Consider the following 18,059-nt stretch of genomic DNA (forward strand, 5'->3'; position numbering starts at 1 on the left):
ATGATTCACAATTCACCATTGTGTTATCTCTGTGATGGTCTTTGGCAAAGCCATAAAGATAAAAATGTTCCTGAAGTAGACCCCATCAACACTTATTTATGTACATAGCTAACAAATGCTAACAAAATGCCAAGCACTTGGTAGGGTCCTGTCCAAAGCCACCACTGAAGACTTCATCCCCGACTCCTTGGAATATTTTGCATGACACCTCATAGTAATATTTTTGGGCCCTTTTTATATGCTTGGTCTGCTTGGTCATAAGAATTAGACTACAGAGCAAATCAACCTCACAACTAGATTGTCTCTCACTGAAAAGGGTTCTTGTACAAATCCTTTTAAATAAATTCTTGGATAGTATTCTATCTGTAGGGACAGTTACAAATTGCCTCATTCCTAAAGATATTATGAGTTAAGTTAAAAAAAAAAGGCTAAAACTATTTATCTCACAACTTGGCATATAGTAAATGCTAAAGTTGTCCTTTAAAAAAAATACCATCTTTGTAACATGTTTCAATTTATCTACATTGTTAGAATGACCCAGTGGTAGTGTGCTTTAAAGCAGTATAAAGTGAGAACTCCTGAGATTCACAGACCTGGTTCTTATTACAGACCTTGTTATTTCAGGCATCAAATATTAAGTTTGAAACTCACCTTCATAGGTATACCTTCTCTATAGGAAAAAATGAGGTTGCACATCCATTGCAGCAATGCCTGTCATACACACACAGGGGTGCATGCCTATCCTCTCTTGGCCTGAACATAGCATGTATACTCTAACTTCCTAATTCACCATCTATCTTCTCCCAGATCCCCCCCAAGTCCCCACACAGTTGGAAGACATCAGGGCCTTGCTCTTAGCCACTGGACCGAACCTTCCTTCAGTGCTTATGTCCCCTCTGGGAACACAGCTGGTCCTGGATCCTGGGAATTCCGCTCTCCTTGGTGAGTCCAACCCTCTGAAACATTGGGCAAAAATCCAGGGCTGGACAGGATTTATGGATGGGTGACTGCCTGCAGGTGGGAGGGAGGCAGCAGTGGGGGGTGGCCAACAGGAAATCACTAAATTGCCTACAGAATCCAGACTCACCAGTGGAAACTTGGCTGACTTTCCACATGAGGTGAGTGCAGCTCTCAGTCTGGACTCTATAGTTTGTCTGGATTCCAATATGGCCCCTCTTGGGCTGATGCCGTGGCCCAGACCCTCTCCTTCAGGGGCACTCACTGAACTCTGAGAAACGGGTAGTAAACCCTTTCTGTGTCTCCCCCTCACCATGAGCCCTCTAATCTCTCTTACTCTGAAATAGCTAGAATCAGCTTCTAAGGGCAAAGCTATAGTGTTTGCAGTCCAGAGGCCAGAAATTCTGTCTAGGTCATCTCTCCCTCTACAGAGTCTATAGCCAACCCAGATAGAGTTCCCAGGGCAAAACCTCCCTATTGCCTACATAACTGGTATCCAGAATAGCAAAGTCTTTTGCTTGCATCTTCCCTCTGAGCTCCTCACTCTGGAATCATGGGAAAGACAGAGTGTGCATGTAAGAGAACAGGGAATGTATGGGAAATCTGTATGTCTTTCATTTGATTGTGCCATGGGCCCAGAACTTACATGGGTTAGAGAGAAAAAACAAACCTTTTAATGACTTTTTGTAAGACCATGAAAATGGAGAAATTCTCCATCCTATATGCTCCTGAATGTGACAACAATAGATAGAATTATTTGTTCTCTTGGCTCAAAATTTAAAGTTCCTCTTTCTCCCACCAGTTTTACCAGTCATACTGGCAATTACTTATCCAAGTGGCCAAGAGACTCAGTGGGTTTACAGTTAGAACACAAAGATTTCCTTCAATTACAATTTCCATTATTATCTGAAATGAAATTGGTGGAGAGCCCTTATAGCTTAACAGGAGATGGGAACACTTCTGTCTTCTCTCTTCTGGTCTTGGTAAAGGTAAGACATCCATCGAATAAAAAAGTGACCCTCTTCTGTTTGCCATTGCATGAAAAGCTTGGCATTATGTTTTTCCATATCCCACTGATCACGAGCCACACAAACTTCAAATTTCAGTTTCTTGGCTTACTAATGATAAGCTTACTCCAAATTAAGTATGGACATCTTAAACATCTTTGTTTTAGACTCCTCATTATCCTGTTAGTTAGAGCCCAGTAACTAACAAAGGCCATAGCAGTTGCTAATCTTCAAGCGGAATGACTCTTTTGGGTCACTCAGGTACCATTCCATAAGCAGGAAAGGTTCGTGGACTCATACCTTTCCGTGATAGCTGTAATTTCTTTCTCCCTTATTCTGAAATAATATTTTTGTCTCATTTTAGCCATGGGCAATAAGGATTTATTGTGCTTGCTGCTGCATTCCATTGCTGGTTTATGATGCTTTGTTACCTTAGACTGGTATTTAAATCTAACAGTTAAGACACCTTAATATTCCAGACTGCTCCATTTGAAGGAGACAGTGAGCCAGTGTTCATAAAGTCCCTGGGTGTAACCACCAGGACAAAACTCAGCGCTGCCCCCAGCACTGTAGACCTAAGGGAGCTCTGTGTGCAACTATGGAGATAAATTAGGGTTAGGAAATTGTGTCAAATATCAGGTCTCTGAAGACTGGGTTTTCACAGACAAGAGTCCCCATTACACTATAGAAATGTGAGTAGCATTCAAATCGGCAGAATGCAGGAGAAATGGACAGTCAGGACTAGAAAAAGAAAAGAAAACGATGCCATGGATCCTGAGATGAGTTGTGCCAAATGTTTGTCAGGGATCCTTCTAGAAATAACTGTGTAATACACCTTTGCTTTTAGCCTGTTGATGGGCAACTAGACTGGAATCAAGATTAGCAAGGCTCAGCCAGAGTTCACCTCAACAACTCTAATGCCCTCTGCCCACCTTGAGCTTCTCCTGCTCATCCAGATTAGTTCACCTATTTGCTCCCAGTTGGACAAGTTCCCACCCCTGGTCCTCTGGCTGGGCCCCCTGTTACAAGAAATAGGCTGGCAAGGCAGTTTCGCACTGAGTTCCTAAGAAATTCAAACAGTAAAAAGCATCAAATTGAGGAACATCTTGAATTCTGGACTGTAGAAAAAGCAGGCGCACTGTAAAAGGATGCTAAGATGAATAATTAGAGATTTTTAGCTTTTGTATTGCATGTGTGTGGTTTTGTGTGTGTGTGTGTGTGTGTGCGTGCGCACATGAGTGCAGTTAGATCCTTAGGAATTGGAAGTATAGGAAGTTGTAATTCACCAGACATGGGTGCTGAGAATCAAAGTCAGATCTTTTGCAAGAGAAGTGGCCATACTTACCACTGAGCCATCTGCCCAGCTCTTAGCTTTTCTCCACAAGAGGATGATGTGGTAAAAGAAATGCTCAATACACCTCATTCTAAGGGTAACATTCTAGACCAAGATAGAAATATGTATCTTCTGTCACTCAGGACAGGTACTACGTTAGAACTCATTAATATCCACACCTGATCTACTTGATTTCCTGCATGAAAGCTATTTGCCAGCCCTGATGGAGCCAGCAAGTAGTTATACTTGAGCCAGCTCAAGTATTTCTTGGTGTTTGGAGCAAACTGCCTGTTCTAATTATGCACTGTGGTACCACATGGTTCTGAGGCCCAGGAGCAGTCTTTCCTGGGCTGTGGTTCTCCTCTTTCATTGAAGGAAGGAGAGAAGGGAGAATTGGAGTCGTAAAAGCCATGTCTTAGCTAGCTCTTATTTGCTGAGACTTGAGTGTTGAGATTCCGGGGATGAGTGAATCTATTTCCAAAAATGGCTGTACTAGATATATGGCATATTGGCATTGATTCCTCTTTAAGCTGCAGCTGATGGACTAGCACTTGAGTGGGCTCCTTAGGTCTCACTTTCCATAAGAGTAACATAGAATATTAGGACTAAGTCTCTCAGAAGGAAATGCCCACTGAATTCTGCTGTACAGAGAGAGGGTACCAGCCTACCTGATCCATTGTCTTGAGCAACACAAGCACCACTTCTTTGGAACTTGGTGATAGTTGTCCTTTCTGCAGGAGGCTCAAGAGTGTATATACTGGCTTCTCTAGAAGGAATGATGAGTCCTGTGGCACTACCACCTTTGGTCCAGCCCTAACTCAGTGACCTACAGACTCGGTTTTTCAGAACAGAAGCATTGCAGACATCCCCAGGGTATCTAAACCTTCTTATAACTTTGAGTACAATGTTTTCTTAAATAACTTAAATTGAATTTTTAATGATCATAGCAGTGTACCTTCATTGTATAACAAGTAGAAATCAAATTTTAAAAAAGAAAAGGAGAAAATATCTAATGATTCAACCCTGAGGTATGAGTACAAATACCTTAAGCATCAATGTAAATCCTTCATATATTTTACCTAGAGTTAACCATGTTATGCACACTGGCTTTTAGGATTTTATCACTTAGTGATATCCAACAGACATCTATATCTCTAAAACTTTTATAATTTCACTTTTCATGGCTGCCTTGGCAGAAGATGCTGTGTCTTACTCAATCCTCTGGTGGATTTTAAGGTCTCTTTAGTCTTTTCACTATTTTTCACAATAAGCACAATGACTTTTTTCTATGTCTTCATGTGACCCATTTTTACTTGGGGTTGACTCTTAATGGTAGATTTATTATGTCAAATCTTCATACTATTTGGAGTCTTACTATGTGTTATCTAATTTTCCTCCAGCTAAATTGTATCCCTCTTATATATCCATGAGAACTGAATGAGAGGTCCCACGTCTCAAAAGTGTTATCTGCATAGTTATAATCAAGAGGTTTTACATTTACCACTGTAATTGTAGTGCACAATGCCGTAAGATACAAAAAAGCATTATTTATAAGTACATTCTTATTTTTATTCCTTTTACGATTTAATAAATTTTTCAGTCTCCTAATTTCATTTAGGATTTGCTCATTCGTATCATCTCTTCATTTATGACAGCTAGTTATCCTTTTTATTGATTTATAGGGCACATATTTATATGTGCTTAACCATTTGGTAGTTGACATGAAACAGATCACACATAATCGAACATGGAAATTGCTCCTATGGCCAACAGACTGAACATACAGCATTTCCAAGGTTGCCTTCCACACCTTTGGTTTTGTTCATTGTGTGCCTCCCTGGCTTGATCTTCTCTTTTCCTTCCACCCCTTCACAATCACTCCTTGAAGCCTTGCTCTCTCCCACCCCGCCACCTCAGCCAACCAGTGACCCGCTCTCTATCAGAGTAGGCAATCAGGTTGTGCACAGTATTACATAAAGGGAACAATGCCATTGGGGATTTGACTTCTTTTGTGAATCTTTTTTAAGAAGTTACATACATACATACACACACACACACACACACACACACACACACACACACACACATCCTTACCCTTCCCCCAACCAGTCCTGCTCACCCCTTCTTGTAAGCTAGGACTTCTTCATTATAACATCATTTAGCCTCATCTATGTTACCACATTTGTCATTAGAGCACATCTCCTTTCACTGCCTAGCATTCCATGTATGGATGTATTGCAGTCTGCTTAGTCACTCACCAACTGAGAAACAGAATGGTCACTTCAGCTTCTAGTTATTAAAAATGCAGCTGGCATAAAAATTCATGCATTAGTCTTTGGATGGACATATGCTTTCATTTCTCCTCAATAAATGCCTAGGGGAGACATGGCTGCATTACATGGCAGGTGTGTGGGTAGGACTTTAATAAATGGTCACACTGCTTTTCACAGTGCTCCATTCCTTCATATCCACATCAGCACTTTGTGACATTCTAGATTCTCCAAGTCACCAGCAAAGCTTGCTCTCCTTGCTGTCTTAGTTTTAGGAAATCTGCTGGGTGTGTAGTGATCTCCGTGTGGTTCACATTGACATTTTTTTGATAACCAGTAGTGTTCCAGCAGCTTTCCCTAATTACCACCCCAGTTCCTTCGACAAAACACCAGTTCAGTTGTCTTATCAATCTTTTAAACTCTGGTGTTTCTTCACTTAGAATTGAATCTTCAAAAATCTTTATATAATTTAAAAGCCTACTGTTAGATACATGATTTTCAGATATTTTGTACTGTGGCCATCATTTCATTCCCTTAACAATGTCTCTGAAGAGTGGAAAACTGAGACCTTGGTATGGTTCTACTTCATATGTTTGTTCGGTTATGCATTATTCTTATATTTAAGAAATATAGATACCCAGAGTCTTTTTTTCCTTTTTTTACTGGATATTTTCCTTATTTACATTTCAAATGTTATCCCCTTTCCTAGTTTCCCCCTCCTGGAAGCCCCCAATTCCTCCTCCATCCCCCTACTTCTATGAGGGTGTTCCCCTTTCTAAGGACATTGGTCTTCCTTATCTTGCGCTTCATGTGGCCTGTGAATTGTATCTTGACACCCAGAGTCTTAAGCATATTTGATGGGGATTCATTGAAGAGTTCCAAAAGCTATTCATTTTGTAAACAGAATTGTATTGTTATAAGTTATATCCATTCACTGGCCTGTGAATTGTCTTCAGTAGCATCCATGCCACAGAACAGAGTTGAGTGAGTACTCATGACTGAGGCCCTGTGGCCATTGCACCTAAGGTATCCTTCATCTGGCCCTATGCAGAAAGCATTTGCAACACATTATTAACTACAAAACTGAGGTCTATAATGGAAATCACAAATCCTGCTTCAAACTCATACTCTTTCCACTGTCATTGTGCCCTATCACTGAGTTAGGTATTCTTCCTAATATCTAAGACCCTGAAAGGCTTAGAACATCCTACCAATTAGGGAAGAGGAAAACCCTGTTCTATAGGCCCTGGATTTTTCCCAGCAACAAAATATGCAGATAGCTGTGTGTGGCTGTAAAGTTGGCTAAGGCAGTAAAGTAATGCTCTGCCACTATGAGGACCTAAGTTTGGATATCCAGCATCCATGTAAAAAGCCAGGTGTGCTGGCATGTGTCTGTGGGGGTAGGGGGGCATGGATCGTTAGGGCTTGCTGGCTAGCTAGTGTGGCCAGATTAGTGAGCTCCGGTTCACTGAGACTCTATCTCAGAAAATAAGATAGGTTCTGAGAAATGCATCCACATACCATCCTCTGGCTTACACACACACACACACACACACACTCAACCTTCCAATGATGAGATGCTTTAAAACAATTCCTCATGTTGTGGTGACCCAATCATAAAATTATTTTCATTGCTACTTCATAACTGTAATATTGCTACTATTATGAATCATAATATAAACATCTATGTTTTCCAATGGTTCTAGATGACCCCTGTCAAAGGGTCATTCACAAAAAGGGGGGGTTGTTTTTTGTTTTTTGTTTTGTTTTGTTTTTTGGCATCAAAAGATTTTATTGGGAATATCATCCAATCTATACAAGTTATGTACAAGGCATGAAAATGGCAAACAGCACAAAATACGATTGAGGTATAAGCTAAAAGCACAGTATGTCATGTTTCAATAAATATAATCCAAAATTTATAAACTAAGTAACTAGATAGATGAGTCATTTTCTAATAAAACCATATAAAATATTTATTTCATGTGAGGTAGAGGACAGTTTTGTGTCATGTAATGCAACCGACCACAGCAATTTTAATCATAAAACTATATATGCATTGGCAATGCAACCCACAAGTTGAGAACTGCTGCTCTTAGAACACTCTCTCCTTTGTCCGTGAACAAGCTCAATTCCATAGACCTTACAGGAGTCCCAGCTAGAGGTATGTGTCCCATCCCCGCAGGAGCCATCTTCCCATGCCCAATGATTTTGCAGAGAGCAGGGAGAGTCAATAACGAGGCCATCCTCAGTGTTCCCGGCCCTTCTCCCCTGCAAGACTCCAGCACACACCTAGCTCAGACTACAGCCTCACAGCAGCACTAGCATCCTCTCTGCATCTCAGAGCCCATCAGGCAGGCACCAGGGCCAAGGCCCGTAGACTGTGCTCACACAGTTGTGTTTCCATGCTAACCACCTGTCCACACTTGCACAGTTTCTGGACATTCATTTCTCTGCAGACAACTGTGAAGCTCAAGTGGCCCAAGACCTCTGTTTAGAGCAGTGGCAATGCATAATCTCCTCCTACAAGGTGAACATTTCCTTCTCTGGCACTAAGCTAGAACTGAGCCATTCCAATAAAGAATGTCACACTGCTGGGCAATCCCAGCCCACCATGCATGGAACATACAAAACCCAGAGCTGGAGTCTACAGACGGAGTTCACAGTGTTAGTGTATAAACACCTAAAAGCAGAAAGGTACATCAGGGAACAGTTCAGAATGTGGGAAGGAGCTTGCTTCTACAACCACAGGAGCTCTCAAAACTGTGATCTGTGAGCACTGATGGGCAGTAAGCTACTGAACATGGCTCATGTCTGCTGGAAGAAATGCTAAGTGTATCCCCAGCACAGGAGGATGTGACTCGTGTGCTCCAAGAGCAACAAAGAGTCCATAGTGACTGGAGTGGAGTCACAGTGAGAAGAAATGGGGGCTGGGGAGCCAAGCAGATAGGCAAGAAGGCAGAGGGCAGATTTTGTAAGGCCTTGTAAATGGTCACATTAAAACAACAGAGAAAAATGTTTAAATATCCAATGTATAAACTGACTCAATATTGCACTGAGCATCATGAGCTTTTCCAGGACTAGGCAAAGGCAGGCAGAAGTGATTTCTTTTATTAGAAGCCATGTGGCCAACTGCATTCTGTATAGCTAACTCTAGTAAACCAGAGGCTTATCAAGCTGGCTCTGGTACAAGCCAATATTGCTGATTTAATTTGACTCACATGTGTTGGGCACCTGCTAGCCTACCTGGCCCTAAGCTTCAGCAGGCACGTGCCTAACCATTTCCTCCCTCTAGTAAGAGGGGGCCCGAATGGATAATCAAACCACCTGGGAAATTTAAAACTATTTCAACAAAGACCAATTAAGCTAGAATCTCTGGGGGCGGAGCTAAGCATCAGTACTTTTAAAGAAATTATTCTCAGGGTCGAGTGGATTTCCAAAGTCACCTCCTTATTCCTTACTACATGTTTAGAGTAGAAAAATGGGATACATCATCATTTAGAATTGTCTAACTTAGCACACAGCTTCTTTGGTGTACAAGCCCAATGCTGCATGTATCCCTCTCCCCACCCTACTCCCGGTCTTGTCTTATACAGTAACTCCATTTCTGTCCAATTCTCCTTGGTCTTTGCCATTGTCTTGAGCTTTCTGTGACTTCTTTTCCCTAAAGACCCTCTCTTGACCTCAAACTAAATCCTAGAGGTCTTTGTCTCAGCCTGGAGTAATCACTCTTCACTGATCCCCTAAGTACCTGCTCTACACCAGGGCTGAACAACCTTCTTCCGTAAGGAGATAAATAGGAACTGTTTTCAATACTATGTGTTGTACCTGCCCCTGTTTCACCTACTCTATAGAGCAATTTTTGCTGTCTTATGCAGCAAGTATACTAAGAAATATGGTTGTGTCCCATAATAGTAAAACTGTATTTCCTAAAGCAAGAGTCAAAGCTATGGACAACCTTCTCTAAGTCACTGATGGGACACTTAGTATTACTAGAGACATTTCATGCCTCTATCATCTCTCTCAGCTTGCTTCCAGATCCTAGGGAGAAAGGGAGCTCCATTTTCCAGCAGATTAAAAACAGAGGTTGGTAGCAGGGCCTTAGTCCTCTTGAGTCACTCCATCTCCAATTTCTATTTTAATTACAGCTTTTTCATCGGCCCCACACCTCCACCCTCACCCTTAGAAGCGCACTTCCTGATTCCCCTGGTATAGGCTACATCAGTTACTTCCTCCCATCAGTTCTGAGGAAATGCACACTATGACATCAATGGTGTCCTAGGCCACATCTGTTAGGAAAACCAGTCTCATCGTATTTCTTTGGAAGTCTAAGGTCATCACTACTTCCTCTCCGAAGATAACTGTGAGAACAAAACCTGAAGGCCAAAGGTTAGGTAAAAATTAATTTACAATGGAGGCCCACCCCAGAGGTGTCAGGGAAAGTGATGCAGAGGAAGGGCAAGGCAACCTGAAGGGCAGGACCAGCATCCTTGATGAGGAAAGCCAATGCAAAAAGACATTTACCCTGACCCTCTTCAAAGAACAGTTGGCATCTGTTTCCTCATTTATACTGAGAAGCTGAGATTTCATGCCACAAGGAAATCATGTTTTGTTTCCTGAAGTGTTGACCACAAGGAGAATATGCTTTGCCACGAAGAAAAAAGACCAGTATTTTGTGGTTGTTCACAGCCCACGTTTGGTCTCTCTCTCTCTCTCTCTCTTTTTTTTTTTTTTAAGGTAAAATGTGAAGTGGATAACAGAGCCCAGTAGGGACTAGATGAAGCTCAGCAGTACAGACTGTGTAAAACGAAATCAGTATTTCAAAGGGTGTTTATGGGGAAGCCATGAGAAGAAGTACAGCAGTTCTTCAGACTGGAGTACACATCCATAAATATAAAAGACACCAAAGCATAAGTGACATTTGAAATAGCTGGGCAGAGAGAGCAAGGCAGTAAATCTTCCCCACTTGCCGCTGTTCCAGGCCATAGCAAATAACCAGGCATGGACTTATTTTAAGATTCTAGATAATCAGGAAATGGAGACCTTGAGAAAACTCACTCACGCTTGCTCCTGCCCTTTCTTGGCACCAAGACAGAATTCCCAGGCCACAGCCCTTCCTAGCATACCCAATAGGAATGATGTGAATGAGTCTGGTGTCCCCAAAATAGACAGGTATTGAAAGGCTACCAGTGGGAAAATGAGGAACTCTACACTTGCCCTAATAAATCCTTCCTCACCATGAAATGGCTCCTGAAAACACCCCCTCATGTTCTGTGCCCCTCTGTGTTTGTGTGGTGCTAGACTGGCAGGTTTACAACAGCTGCAAAGCCCAAAGGCAAACTACAGAAGAAAAAGGGCAGGATTGTGTCCCAGGGTTTGTTAGGATCTGTGAAAGGAGAGACAGACCCTCCTGCCTCAGTTCTCAGCCAGCTTTATAGAGGAAAAGGTGCCTCAGTGGGAAGAGCCATTTCCAAACGCACAGCATCTAGCTCCTCACTGATATATAACCCAGCCGACAGACTTGGGCTTGTGAGACTTAAGTGAGAAGCTCTGTGTAGTGTGTCTAGCTTAGTGCTCAGTACAAAAGTAAAAGCTAACATGTGTTCATTTTTGCCTCTGTTGTTATAAACTCTTAAGTCTATTCTCTTCTTCTCTGTGGCCTACACTAAGATCCTCCTTGGATTTAAGGATGGTTGCTGGCTGCTATGACAAGTGTTAAGAAGTAACTCAGAAGATGGGTGCCTTATTAGAGGGTCCAGGTGTGGTACCTTCTGGGTAGGAGCACAGAGGTGCTGGCCTATGAGTGCCCTCGACATGAAGGGACTTCTTGGGTAAAAAGATCAGCCTACATGTGATAAGAAGAGAGCAGTGTAATAGAAGAAAGAGACATGAAAGTGAAGCAGCCACTCTCGAGAGTGCAAGGCTGCAAGGCTCCGTCCTCTCATGAAAGACCTTTTCTCTCCCATCCTCTAATGGCCATGCTGCCTAACGGGGCCCTTCCCCTGTATTTCAAAGCATGGCACAGTGATCAGAGTAGGCTCTAGAACTAGCAGGCTTGAGTATGCTGCCTACTGATAGCTGAATAACCTTGGGGAAATGATTCAAGTTCTCCTGCCTTAGCCTGTAAAATGAAGATGGATGGCTGCATAACTTTTTGGAGTTCTTGAAAGGGGTAAATATAGTATTTAAAGCATTAGAGTGCTGTCTGCGTTTGGTGTGTGTGCAGTTCCTGTAGGTTCCTATTTGCCCTAGACCTTCCCTTCTTGGAGCAGCAGAGTGAAGAAAGTTGAGTCGACTTGGTGGCCAAGTCCTAGCAGCCAGGATAAAGAAGATGGTAGATTGATTCAGGCCTCAGTCAGCCTGGTTTTTCATTAACTTACACATTCTCCACTTCCTTAGTTCTTTAACTCTTGTTAGATTCACTTACTTTTTAGTCAAGTTCTCTTTAAGAGTTCCTGCTCATCTCAGATAAATTAAGCAAGCAGTCCAGGCCACTACTGAGCCAAAAGGGTAAAGCAAACATGAGCTTTGGGATGGTTCTCTGGTGGAGTCACATAGCCTTTCTGAGTCTTCCTTTCCTACTAGTGAAAGGGGGCAATTTCCTCCATCTCAGAATTGGTCTGAGAACCAAACGAGATAAGACAGAATAGATACATTTTTGTAAGCGTTAAGCCAGTTTAGTAGCTACCTTTTACTTAAGAAAAAAGAATGATCGCAAAGTAGGGATCCTAGAACCTCAAGAAAAAGGTCAAACTCAGGAGAGATTCCAGAATCACTTACAAAGCTCTCCTGGCTAAGAACAGTTCCGTTTAGTCCTTGCTTCACACTGGAGTACAAAGAGTGCTTTCTCTACAAGAGAAATAGGATGCAGTCTGCCCTAGAGAATGGCACCTGAGAAGACTTTGTGAAGAAATAAGAACTATACAGTATCATGAAGGTTCTATAGGACTAGATGGGCCAAGAAAGCACAGGTGGGAATCAGAAGCACACACACATCCTGGAGAGCCATGAAGATGCAAACAAAGCAAGGAACGCGTTCCTGTTTCAAGTTCCACCCTGGGTCTCTGGAGTCCAGCGCCTTGATTCCTTTTTGTGTGTGTGCAAATAATTGATGTCTGTGGCAGCATGACTCAGCAGAGTCTGATCCCCAGTGAAGTCCATCTTATCTACCTGGGGAGATAACAGGGTTTCCACGTTAGAAACAGGGTTTCCTGTGTTTAGTTAGAGTTTGGAGGAGTGGATTTGGCTACTATTATAGAAGTAGGATGAGTTTCGTCTCTTACATAATTAGTTTCTGTCTTTTATACAGCAGAAGTGCTACCCAGCTTCCATCTTAGCTACACTCCTTTACATCTTCTGGGTAAATGTTTGGAAATTATCTCACTACACATATGCTCCTACCTTCCTCTTCTGCCCATCACTGGACCTATAATCCTGAGAGCCTCCTCAAATCATAAGGTCCCTGGAGTTTAAAATGTAATATAGAAAAGGGCTGAAGTTGTAGTTTAATTTTACTATTTTTATTTCAAGAAAAGTACTTTATAGATACATGCAAAACTGGCAAGACTGACTCTAAGTAACCAGGCAATTGAGAGAAAGGCATAAGGAAGAACTTCTATCTCCTCTGCTACTGGTAAAATTTCAAACCAGGCATGCGTGTGGAATATGCAAAATCAAATGACTAAAACCTGGAAATCTGGTTCGATTGCACAGATGTCTTTCGCACATATCTGTGTACCAAGAAGGTTATGCCATCTCGGCCCTCACCAACGTGTATGATTTGCATGTCCAACTCTGTGGAGCCCAAATACAGAGGCCAGCTTTGAATGCCTCTCCCCTGCGTGCCTAGAAAGGAGGCAAAGGGCTTAAGCCAGAATAACATTTTGGCATCGTTAAGATCACAGCACAGAATACAGCAGTGTAGTTCAGCTTTGTTTCTGTATAGCTGCTTTCATGTTTTAATTGTAGAAGGTAGAAAGGACATTTTGCCAGGACATAACCATGCAAGGGTTGTAGGTTGCAATCTAAAAAGGTGGTCTGCTGACTACTATGGCTACTCCTTACCTGTGCTAGCCTATCAGAACAAACCCTAGGAGATATGTTGGGCCAAAGGGGATCAGATGATGATTACAGATGCTGAACTATCACCTGTGAAATGGGACCTTGTAATACATCCACATCTCCCTGGTGGTTCAAATTCTTTCACCTCCACTTCTAACTCCTTATCTCTGGATGGTATGTGAACGACAAGTTCAACCCCAAGGTCACTGTTCTACCAAGAATTTTTAATGTGAAAATCCACTGTAATTATGGAATTCCTTACTTCTCTCTTGGCTGGGCAGCTCAGAAATAATGAGTTCCCTGTACATTTTGTTTCCAAGGAGATAGAACCAAAAATTCATTCAAGGCCTTTTCTGGACCCTGGCAGGAACTGTTGTGTGCAGTGTGTGACTCTTTGAAGTGGTATCAAGACAGATAAATCAGCATAAGCCTGTGTGTCTGTTGTCCTGCCAGCTTCCTGAGCCCAGTAAAGGGATTTGGGCAAAGCAGAAGGTGGCCGTGGCGCTCCTATATGCACAACAAATACTGCACATCCTCTTAATTCCTGCCCTATAATCTTGCTCCCAACCATAAGAAACCTTCCTGGCCTCTCAAATCCCCCAACAGTTAATTCACAGTGATACAATGGAGATTCCAGGTATCACAAGGTCATAGTGAAGTGCTTCTGCTAAGGACACTAAAAGCTTCCCAATGACAGTACAACTGCAAAGGGTAAAAATGATACAAAAGAAGGTGAGTGGAAAGCTGGGTAATCAAAGCTTTTACTAAGAAACCATTGCAGAACCCTTTACTTTTAGAACCTAACTGTGCTCCATACAAAACTAGATTTGATTATAAAAATGATATGTTTTGATCTCTGTATTTATATGTTCCATATTCAATGATTCAACCAGGTACAGATCAAAAGTAGTCAGGAAAAAGAAACCTGTCTTTACTCACACACAGTCTCTATGTATTGTTACTCCCTAAATAACACGGTGTAGCAACTATTTACATAGTATTTGCATAACTAGATATGACTGGAAGCACACAGAAGGACGTGCGAATGTTACATGTTGATACTGTGCCATTTTACGCAGAGGCTTAGACATTTCCTGCCTTCAACACCCAAAGGGGTCCAGAAACTGTCCTCCCAGACAGTTACCCAAGGGGTAAGTGTTCCATTTTGGGATGGTCATAAAATTTGTCTATATTTCCATAATCCATGAACTCCTGCCATCCAGAGAGCTGCCTTTGCTCCTTTATTTTGATGTTTAAAAAAAAAAGATAATCCCAGATGCAGCCAGTAATTCATAGATCCCTGTCACACCCATACCTTCAGAGCATCATTACTTCCTGGCAACAAGAAAATTTTCCAAGGCTCATCATGAACTCTCTCTGTTCTAGACCTAGAGAATAGAACAGTTCAGTCCAACAATGACAATTTGGCCATTGCGCTTTGCTCCAAAGAACTCTTAATTTTGTGATGAACAGAGCCATCAGACAAGAAACTAGTCTTGTTCAACTTTACAAAAGACCTGTTAAAGTTGGGAATGAAGTCATCGGCGTCTGAGTAAGATATAGGCATTCTCTCCCAGGCACTGAACTGTCTGTAAGACCTGAGAGACGGGAGAGACACCTGACTTCAGAGCAAACCCTAGGTAGAGAGAGAAAGGAACCTTATTGAGAACTCATACATGCAGGTGAGCCCCAGGAGCACTAAGCCCATAGCCTACTATTGAGATGTCAGCAGCTCTGTTGTTCAGTATCTATGTTCTGCAGTAGCCAGTACTCACACCCAAGATCAAAGATCTGGGCAGAGACAGCTGACTTTATATGCTCCCCTTCCACATGTTCTTATGAATTGGTTTTATATAAAATATTTTTCTTTAATGTGCTTTTGTTGTGAAACAGTCTCAATTTTATACAAATACTCACAGGAGAATACTAATTTTCCTACCTGGTTCATTTGAGAGTAAGGTTCTGACCCCATTGCCCAGCACATATTCCTCTGAGGTTTGCTAGTTGTGCCGGTAGCATCCTTCTAGTTAGTAAAAGCATTCAATCCTGGATCGCACGTTGCATTTAACTGCTGGCTCTTAATTAGGTGGACTTCCTTGACTTCTACGGGGCATAGGCTTAGTGTTGTATAGTCTATCTTTCAATTCAGATGTGTCTGATGTCACGATGTCACCTCATGATTAGATTCAGGCTGTGAATGTTTGGCAGGAACAAAACAAGTGCCCGGTTGCTGGGTTTATTTCCTTGCACCCAGTCATGTGATTATGACAGCAGGGATGCCCTCACAGCTGATGTGAATCCCAGTCACTTGATAAAATGTCTGCTGGGTTTTCCTTTGTAAAGTTATTCAGTTTCTTGTGTCACTAGTGCTATTTATAGGGAGGTACTTTAAAGTGGTAGCAAATATTCTGTTCTAGGATGGACTTAAAAGTCATTTATATTTGTATAACTCATGGATGGATTGCTACCACTTTTGCTGTCCTTTTTATTTTGACTCAAAAGAAATTCCAAGATGCAGCCAGTGAGGCTCTAAAATGGCTCCTCTATCTTTTTGACAGTGCTGAGTCATTCTCTGAGAACTTCATTATATCCTAGCCTAGGAAGAGGTCTAATCTCATTCCAAACTTGCTCTGCTTCTGACCTAGAGAATAGTTCTGGGAGTGGCTACTGGGTGTCACTGTTGGCCGTGTACATAAGCATGCATATACACATTTGTAGGGAGGTACTTTAAAGTGGTAGCAAATATTCTGCATACACACATTCTACACAATTTCTATGTTTATACATTAAACCATGAGTTCTCCCTTGTATCTCCAATTCTGACACAACACTATAGCATTTAATCTTTATTTTCTCTTTCTGTATTTGTATGTCTATGGCCTCTACTCTTCTTAACATGTTTACTAATTTAATCAAACCCTATCTCCATAGGCAATCTCCTCTCACACTTGTCCTCTCATATTTGTCCTCACACAGACACCATCCTTGTCCCATTTGCATCTTCTCACCATCCACCATACCACTACCATGAGGATTTTAAGCACAGCATATGCATCTTCTTAGCTCTTGATCATCATGTCTCTCTGCTTCAACTCCTGGTGGGAAACAGAAGGATGAGCAAATGTGCAGAAAAGATGCCAGACTCTTACTTCTAACTAAGTTGCTCCTGTGAGAAAACACCAATGCATTTATGAGGATTCTGTTCTTCTGATCCAAACACCCACTAGGCTTCACCCCCAAACACCACATGTTCCAACATGTGGTTAAACCACAGCAACATCCTTTGTGTGACTTCAGTCTTCACTGCTCAGATTCAGCACCCCATCCTCAACTACCATGACCTCCCCTCCTCTCTGAACTTAACTCCAGTTAGCCTCGTATACTGAGTTTTGGATTGAGTTGTTTACGAAGGAAAGGGGAAAAGTTAAGAAACTTGTGGTGCATTGGGCAGTAGTGGTGCACGCCTTTGATCCCAGCACTTGGGAGGCAGAGGCAGGTGGATTTCTGAGTTCAAGGCCAGCCTGGTCTACAGTGTGAGTTCCAGGACAGCCAGGGCTATACAGAGAAACCCTGTCTCAAAAAAAAAAAAAAAAAAAAAAAAAAAAAAAAAAAAAAAAAAAAAAAAAAAAAAGCAAGAAATTTCTGGTGCAAGACAGGAAAGAGATTGACTCCAGACTCGGGAGCTAGAAAGTAAAAAGGCAGAGAGCAAGGAGAGTAGGTGTTGGTGATGCGAAGCCTCTGTAACCCCTGGTCAGGCAGCATCTAACTGGTACTCCTGCATCGTATACTTCTAACTCTAAGTAAGAGAATATTATGGTGGTGTCCTTTCTACTGCTGCTGTCTTCATGGGGATTCTTACCCTAGGACCAGGAACTTGAGGCAGTTTTGAAGTCTCAAGAGCACATGTAAATACATTTTCTTTCTCATAAAAGCACAGATTTCTTCAGAATCTCTAAGAGATCTGTGATCCATCAGCACTTACTTACTGACTTGCAGAAAGGGTTAACAGAAGACCCAATCTTCCTGAAATCAAAATAAAGCAAATAAAAGGGAAGTATTATCAGGTAGGAAATTTATGAAGATGAAAAACACAAATTTTATATTAATTGACAATTGATGCCATAACAAAATACAACAGGCTCCATGATGTAACAATGCAAATGTAGATTTAGTTTTGGAGGTCAGAATTTCAAAATAGATATAAATAGGCTGAAATTAAGGTTGATCCAGAAGCTCTAAAGGGACATCTATCCCCCTGCCTTTGCCAGCATCTAGAAGCTACCTCTGTCCTTTGGCTGTGACAGTTGTTCAATCTTTAAAGACGATAAAGAACACCATAAATTCTCTAACATTACCTCTGTTTCCCTTCTTTTAAGTACCCCTTTGATTGCATGATATTCTAGAATAATCCCTCCAGTTGAGATCATTTCC

General features: G+C 41.8%; 1 protein-coding gene across 6 annotated transcripts in view; it reads left to right on the forward strand.

The window, feature by feature from the left end:
- Positions 1-18,059, forward strand: part of Adamtsl1 (ADAMTS like 1) — an 895,122-nt gene that overhangs the window by 852,646 nt on the left and 24,417 nt on the right. For all 6 annotated transcript variants that reach the window (XM_031377794.1, XM_031377795.1, XM_031377796.1 and 3 more), the window contains one exon: positions 808-942. In XM_031377794.1, coding sequence (XP_031233654.1) covers positions 808-942 — 135 coding nt within the window. The remainder of the gene's footprint in view (positions 1-807; positions 943-18,059) is intronic.

The sequence above is a fragment of the Mastomys coucha genome, unplaced genomic scaffold (assembly GCF_008632895.1).
Source record: "Mastomys coucha isolate ucsf_1 unplaced genomic scaffold, UCSF_Mcou_1 pScaffold18, whole genome shotgun sequence".
Classification (NCBI taxonomy): Eukaryota; Metazoa; Chordata; class Mammalia; order Rodentia; family Muridae; genus Mastomys; species Mastomys coucha.